This window comes from Micropterus salmoides, unplaced genomic scaffold (assembly GCF_014851395.1).
Source record: "Micropterus salmoides isolate LMB-PRFRI ecotype aquatic unplaced genomic scaffold, ASM1485139v1 Ms_hic_scaffold_17, whole genome shotgun sequence".
In the NCBI taxonomy this organism is placed as follows: Eukaryota; Metazoa; Chordata; class Actinopteri; order Centrarchiformes; family Centrarchidae; genus Micropterus; species Micropterus salmoides.
Genome location: NW_024040817.1, coordinates 10,795,751 through 10,803,928, shown reverse-complemented (window position 1 = coordinate 10,803,928; position 8,178 = coordinate 10,795,751). Strand labels below are relative to the sequence as shown.

Genomic DNA, 8,178 nt, shown 5'->3' with positions numbered 1-8,178 from the left:
ATATTTATCCGTCTGCTATCCAATAGTGTCTATGGTGTATCCCATGCAAGGTCATTCTTAACTGACCTAAATATGTGTAGCCATTGAACTGGATGTTAGAATTCCAACACCTTACCTAAACTACTTTCAAGTGACCCCGAGCGTGACTTAAACATGACCTTTACATCACCTGTTACTGAAATTACCAAAAACAAGGCTATTAAGAAAATTCCCTCATAGAGACTTTGTTACTTTCTCTGTAACTTTCTCAGCACAGCTGCCATTGTGGCCACTAGTGACATTTACAGGTTAATGGGGATAGACAAATATAGTGTATAGCACATACTGCTAATGAGTGCCTGGCTAGCTCAGTCGATAGAGCATGAGACTCTTTATCCCCGGGTTGTAGGTTTGAGCCCCATGTTGGGTGAACATCTTTGGGTGGCAGTAGCTCAGTCTGTGGGGACTTTGCTTAGAGGATTGCCAGTTTAGACTAAACCCCTAACAGCTCTCTGGTTGCTGCACACTTGCTGCCCACTCCTCCTAAATGGGATGAGTTAAATACAGATAACCTCTTCTGCATGCATTGTACTGTGTATAATTATGTGACAATAAAGTTGATTCTCATTGTTCTTAAACTTTTCATCTATGAGAAACAGAACGAGCCTTCAAGGTGGTCATATTCTCACTTTAACATTTACTTCATGTGAAAGTGAATAAAGCTTTGTTTTCTGCATATTTTTTGCTTAAAATTTCCCTTTGTCATAATTATTTTGATCATCCCACATTTGAAGTACAGTTCCCCGATAGAGAAGAATTTGTTTTCAATTCAACACCAAATTGTTTATCAAGCTTGTATTTGTATTGTACACATTCATTGGTAATAACACAGTTGTTCAGGAAACAAAACCATCCAGAACATAAAGTACAGGTCAAGGAGAAAATCATCTCTCTGTGGTTGATGGTAAATTGAACCGGACAAATTTTGCAGGTTTCAGCACCATGGACGGATGAGCTGACAGACGAGCTATCCATGGTGCTGAAAGAATTCATCACCATGGACAGATGAGCTGACAGATGAGCTGAAATAATTCATCACCATGGACAGCACCAAGAATGTAACAGGACAGTTTACTCTATCTATGTTACTTAAAGATAGCACTTTTTCAATATTCTGCAGGAATGGCTGATATTTTCTTGAAAAATTGGACGCTTCCACATGCCCTTCTTCTCCCCAGCAGAAAGAAGGATAACGTCTCGGTCGATGGAGTAAAGAGTTACCATGGAAACTTCGGGCTGTTTCAGGACATGAACTGAGAAACATATTACAAAACAACGGACACGCTCCGAAAAGTATAATAACCCTGTGATAAAAAAGTAATATAATGGCTGCTATTCATTTTCAGAAAGGCTAAGAAATTGTCTTCAACATGAAAACCATCACTACCATCATGATCAGCATCATTATCGTCATAATCATCACCTTCTTCACAATCCTTAGGTTTTAGAACTGCAAGAGTATAGCTTCTGTGTTGAATTTACCTGATTAACACCAGCAAATTAGCCAAATGTTTAAACAATAAAAAGCTTCAAATGTGTACAATCATCTGAGGACAAGTGGACCCAAAGATAAAATCAGCCTCTGCTCTCATGTTACATAGCATGTGCATCATCTCTGTCGTCATTTACAGATGGTTATCTCCTGGGCAGATCTCTTCTGCATTGGTCTGTCTGAAAACCACATGCTTGCATAATGATAATACAGCTGTTTCCAGGGCAGATCAATAACAGACAGAAGACTGAGGACGATCGATGGAAATGAGAAAAATGATAATAAACTATTCCCTAGCTGGGTCTGCACACTTTAATATAAGTACATGGCTCTAAAGAAAACATTATTTTAGGATTAGGAAGGATTAAATCAAACTGCAAATCCTTACACTGAAATATCTGAGATGGACTGTCATAAGATTTTGAAAAGACATTTTATGGTCCCCAGAGTGGATAGCATGCTGCAAATCACCGCTGTGCAGCCTCACAGAGGACCTAGCAAGGCTGTAAACTCTTGTTACAAAATAATATGTGCAGCAGAGTCCAAGACATTCTGACTTTTAGCCCCTAGTCCTTGCCACAGCTCCAAAAATACTGGATCCTACACTTTCCATAATGCAACTTAATATATTGGGCGCCTCAACACCTGTTAAACTCCTGCATCTTTTTACACTCCACACACCAAGTTTGTAACTCCAGCTTTCACTTATAAATGTGTCACTTGACAAATGTTATCCAGAGTCACAGAAGACTTTATACAACTTAAATTGACCTTGATCTCCACACACTACAGGTGATTTTACAAAATATGATAATACATGTTGATTGTTTGTCTGGGGATGGATCACTAAATATTCATAAGTAAGGATTACAAATCACAGAACCACCACTTCATTAAGCTAAGAAAATGGGATCAATAAAGCTTGAGCAAACTTTAAGCAAACACCAGAGTGGTTGATAGGAAGTTAGGAACAGTATATAGTAAAATATGAGAATAGGTAGAAAAAATAATCAAATGGATCTTTCTATCTATCTTTACATCACACGTAGAGCACTTACCATAGCGCACAACCCCAGCCACGCCTCCGAACTCATGCTTCACTTTACTCTCTCTGATCTGTAAAAAAGCACGCTACAGTGAGAGCTTCTTGCCCTCGGCCATCACTGCCCTCAACAAACTGTAGCAGTGACACTCAAATTGAGTTCTTGTGACTGCACTCTATCTATCTATCTATCTATCTATCTATCTATCTATCTATCTGTTGCACTGAATATAGAGTATATATTATTAGACATAGATTAGCATTTATATATGCATTAGCGTGTACTGAATTAATTGCTGATGCACACAGTGAGACCTCACAAGACCCTCAAAAGTCTGAGAGCAGCAGAATTAATTTTCATGCTACACAGTATCTGTCTCAGAGCATGTCCAAATCCATTCAATATATATTATAGACTGAAGTGCACTCCTTGGGAAGTGGCCTCTGTTTAACCTTGACAGACAGATTTATAACACTGCAGAAGACTTCACATAATTAACTATGATACATTGTGCAATAAACTGAATACATATTCTTACAGATACAGAATTCAGAATCCATCAACTATTGTCACTTTTCATATACAGTAAAAAAAAAAACATATATTTGTAATAATAATAATAATAATAATAATAATAATAATAATAAATGCGTTTATTTACTTATTTTAGTAAAGTAAGACTGAATGCTTGATGAACTCGCCTGTTAATGATTGAAGCAGTTTATAAGAGAATCTCTGTCTGCAGGTCACTGAGAACAGTAGAAAGGTGGGATCGGCTGCGCACAGCATAGTGACGTTGCCTAGGAAGGAAGGGAGCATGAGCTCCATCCAACCTTTATCCAAAAGAAACCCCATCCTCACCCTGAGCTTCATGTGGAGGCTATGCATCTTTTATATCAACATCTAACTTTTCTTCAATAGTGGGGAAAGATGGACCTACAGGTGGAAAACCAAAGCCAGTCTTTCAACACCAACACCGTGAGGCTGCCAGCTAAACATATACTGGGAATGGGTGTAGATAACTTTATTTCTCTTCTGATATTTGGACTTATTTTCATCCTCGGTGTGCTTGGGAACACCATGGTGATTACGGTGCTGGCGCGCAGTAAACCGGGACAACCGAGGAGCACAACCAACATCTTCATCCTGAACCTGAGCGTGGCTGACCTGTCCTACCTACTTTTCTGCGTCCCCTTCCAGTCCACAATCTACATGCTGCCAACATGGGTCCTGGGAGCTTTCATCTGCAAGTTCATCCACTATTTCTTTACCGTGTCCATGCTGGTCAGTATTTTCACTCTGTCGGCGATGTCCGTGGACCGTTACGTGGCCATCGTCCACGCCAGGAAATCCTCGTCGATTCGAGTGGGGAGGCATGCCATGCTCGGAGTGGTACTGATCTGGACCCTGTCTCTGGTCATGGCAGCTCCTGTGGCGCACTACCAGACCATCGTGGAGCGGGAGGACAACAACACCTTCTGCTGGGAGGTTTGGCCGGATCACCAAAGGAAAGTCTACGTGTTGTGCACCTTTGTTTTTGGATATCTCCTGCCCCTCACTTTGATATCTGTCTGCTATGCAAAGGTGGGTGCGCATAAATCTGCAGTGTTAATGACTGATATAGATGCCAGCAAAGTTAAACATGATGCTTAATTGTGGCTTTAATCCCCATAAAAGTTACATTTCTTTGTTCCCCTAGTGAAAAAATGTTGACTTTTCAGCAACAGTAGTTTGGAATTTGTCAAATGTTCACTGAAACATTATCTGTCCAAACAGCTGACATGTCATTGTGTATAATTGTTATACAGAAAAACATTCTTTTTAAATGGAGAAAAAAGGCGCAATGGAGAACCAAAGAAAGAAAAGATGCACATGGTCAGAACTACTTTAGATCTTATCTTTTATAATACCTTTATTATTGCAGGTTTTAAACCATCTACACAAAAAACTGAAGAATGTTTCCAAAAAATCTGAGCTCTCCAAAAAGAAGGTTGGTGGGAGATTATTCCTGTCTATATTTGGTAGGTCTGTGGTGCTTGAAAGGTAAGTGTGCACAGTACTCACTGGTTACAGAGCGTAATTAATTTACAGCCATTTTTCAATGCCAGAAATGTGAGGATTTCCTGCTTTTCTTTGTCAAATATGAAAGTAAATGAAATATCTCTAATTTTCACACACAAAACAAAGAAAAACCCACGACATTTGTAGATGTTTCATTGGATTCTAAGAAATGGGTGGTGAACTACTATTTCACATTTCATAGACTAAAGGGTTACTTGAGAAAATAATTGGAATATTAATGAAAACATCATTAGTTGCAGCACTACTTTCTGCTCTACAAGTGAAAAGGTCTTGTGAAAAGTTAATGTGTGTGAAATATCTAGCTGGTAATGAAATTAAAAATGTTCAATTCACATTTTGTGATCTGCATCATCTCCACTGGATTATCCATAAAAGTGGTATCTGTCTGTCTGGTATTGTTTTACTTGATCACGATATGTTTTCATGAGTACCTCCACAGACTGCCCAGTTACAGTTATATTTGATCACATGACAAATGAAACTACCAATCATGAACTCCTCTGCCCTCCCTCCACAGACTGCGCAGACAGTCCTGGTGGTGGTGGTGGTCTTCTGCCTGTCGTGGCTGCCTCACCACATAGTCCACCTGTGGGTGGAGTTTGGCTCTTTCCCTCTGAACCAGGCCTCTTTCGTGTTCAGGATGGTGGCTCACTGCTTGGCCTACAGCAACTCATCCGTCAACCCCATCATCTACGCTTTCCTGTCCGAGAACTTCAGGAATTCGTACAAGCAGGTTTTCTGGTGCCGGACGCCCAACAAGTGCCCTGTTTACGACACCAGGGAGCTCCGCAGCAGAGTGGAGACGGCACCGTCCACTAACATCAGTGTGACTTACAAAGGTCATGACTCTCAGATCAGTAAAATGCTTTGATGCCGCTGCTGATGTTAGAGGCATTTTCTGTATTCTATATAGAGCCTGACCAATACTGGACATTTGAGGCCAATACATGTTGTGATAGGCTATTTGTGCTTGACTTGGGCCACTAATCACCAGAATCATGAATATAGCCTACTGTATATACACATTTGATGTTGTTATGTGTAAGGCATGATAGGCCCATTGCCTGCTCTGAGCCACAAGAGTAGAAAAGAAAGAGTTTAGCATCAGCACAGAGACTGTAAACAGCTAGCCTGGCTCTGTCTAAAGGTAAGAAAATTCACCCAACAGAAACTATAAAGCTCATTAACCAACACATTATATGCAGTTTTAACACTTATAATAAATTATAAATAATATAAAAACATTTTTTAAAAGTTTAAAAACGGCAACCGGCTTTCACATAGGGTTAGGGTTGTGTGCCAGATTGTTTTGTTGCCAGACAGACAGTTGGTGCTCCTAACACGCAAAGCATAAATGTAGTCATCTAATTTTCTGCAAAAAAGCCAATAATCATATTTCCCAAATTGATGAACTTTCTGATTCTGACCATCAAATGAATAATTGCTGGACACAAATGTGCCCTCTAGTGGATAAACTTTGTAACAATGTTGCTGTCTCCAAAGATCCCTACTGAAATTTAATTCTTCTTGCCAGACAAAAACATAAATGTTGGACAATTTTTCAAAACCACTGGTTATGTTCAATGCAAACAACTTATTGCATTTTACTATATCTGCGCATGGCATCTACCGTATGGTTAATGTTAGGGAAAAATCATGGTAATGGCAAATGATGTATGGTTAAGGTATAGTTAGGGTTAGGCAAACTCCAGTGTCCTGCATTCATGTTAGATATGCCATGCAATTTCCATGTAATTCTCTGGGACATTTTTGTACTACATTTTATTGTTAATTACGGGCCAACATATACACCAAATCTGCCATGTCCATGTATTGGTCAGGCTTTAGCTCTGAGTTTGGTTTTACTAATGCAGTTAGTGCCATAATGTGAAACTTATTTTTTAAAGGCACAATTTGAAGTGGAATGCAATGTACTTAAATTGAGCTCTTGGTGAAATGCATTTGAGCAAAGAATCACTTCACCAACTTTAGAGAGCATTTACTTTCTTTACCTTTCATTTTAGGCCTCTTCATTACATTCTTCCCATATAGGAGTCACCAGGAGATCAGACTCTGCTCTGATTGTTAAATCTGAAGTCTGAGTTACTATGTTCATACAATGTTGGCTCTATACCAGAGAACATCAAGTACGTGCACATGAGAATACTTTAAATGGCAGTGCAGATGACCATTCTGTCCCCAAAGACAAAAGGATAAATAAAGCCCCTCATTGGTTCACACCAGAGCTACCAGAGACAGTTCACAACAGGAAAGAAAAACTGAGTCTGGGAACACGATTCACTTCTCCAGTTCATGTTTGCAGGAAAAACTGAGCGCGAAAAGGCCCCACTCACAGTCAAACATGCAGATGCATGTTTTAAACTCACTCTACACTCAGATTTCCCCCATTTATGCTAAAGGCAACCTCTGAACTTTGTTCTTTGTTTGTACTCTTGAAGTTAATGTCACTGTAAAATGTTTTCACTTGTGCTGATTTTCTTATTAAGTGTACAATATGTTTGTGAATAAAAGAATTAAAGAAAGAGATAAATAAATAATATTACAAGCAAATCAATTATTTACTTGCACATGCACAAGAACCAGCTGTATTCCATGGATGGTATAGTTTGTTTGGATGCAATCTGTTTTGCCAGAGCACTGTTGGGCTAGTTTACCTGGCCTTCAGATCACACAGATTAGGCCAACATATTGTTTCCTGTTTATCCCCAAGGCTGAATTTGATTACACTGACTTTTGCAAACAGGGAAGGCCGCATGCTCCTCTTCACAATGTTCTCCACCCCCTGCGGTTATTGTTACCGGTATACGAAAAGGCAGCCTTTCGTACTGCCTCAGAAAAAAAAAGAGAAAAAGGGATAAATGTAAATAAATAGTATTTTATGCATAGCATGAGAGGATGTATGAAATGAGATTTAGTGTAAAGATACAGCTCAGATAAAACCTGATGAGGTTTCTGTTTAATGCAGGTACGCTAGATTAGCAGTCAGGCTTCATTTTTTATCTTTTTAGGGTGACATATTACCACCAGTCCAGGGAGAGCAGATGTAAAATAGTCTTTTGGCTAATTCTGGCACATTATACATTTCTTTTTGTGTTATTATAATATTTATATAAAATAAATCTTTTGTGGTTTCTGATGAATTTAGATAACAATTGAAAAACTACAATTAAAAATAAAATATTATGTCACACAAAACATTCAAATTAACAGTTAGTAGATATTGCCAATAACCACGTGACAGAATGTGATGAGAATTCACTTTCTGCTGTCCCAGCTTGATACATACCTCTAGTAGTAATATCAGCACCACTGCACATTCTTGGAGAAACTGTACTGCACGGTAAGCTTGTAATTAAGGAGAAAATAGTTGTTTTGATATGTTTGCCATAACTGAATACATAAATAAATCTCCCAACACATTCACTGTAAATTCAGGGCAACCTCACATTGAAATGGCCCTATATTTTCCATAATTTTGAGTCACAAGATCACTCACCAAGT

At 38.9% G+C, this 8,178-nt stretch overlaps 1 protein-coding gene across 1 annotated transcript; it reads left to right on the top strand.

Annotated features, from left to right (window-relative positions):
* The first annotated feature begins 3,412 nt into the window (after nt 1-3,412).
* galr1a (galanin receptor 1a) lies at nt 3,413-7,141 on the top strand. The gene is made up of 3 exons (XM_038725238.1): nt 3,413-4,158; nt 4,499-4,564; nt 5,174-7,141. Exons 1-3 carry the CDS (start codon nt 3,505-3,507, stop codon nt 5,525-5,527), a joined length of 1,074 nt encoding a protein of 357 aa, XP_038581166.1. The 5' UTR covers nt 3,413-3,504; the 3' UTR covers nt 5,528-7,141.
* The last annotated feature ends 1,037 nt before the right edge of the window (nt 7,142-8,178 follow it).

Coding starts and splice junctions, on each gene's coding strand:
- galr1a (XM_038725238.1), top strand. CDS start 3,505: ATGGACCTACAGGTGGAAAACCAAAGCCAGTCTTTCAACACCAACACC. Junction 4,159..4,498: donor TATCTGTCTGCTATGCAAAG/GTGGGTGCGCAT, acceptor TTATTATTGCAG/GTTTTAAACCATCTACACAA. Junction 4,565..5,173: donor CTGAGCTCTCCAAAAAGAAG/GTTGGTGGGAGA, acceptor CTCCCTCCACAG/ACTGCGCAGACAGTCCTGGT.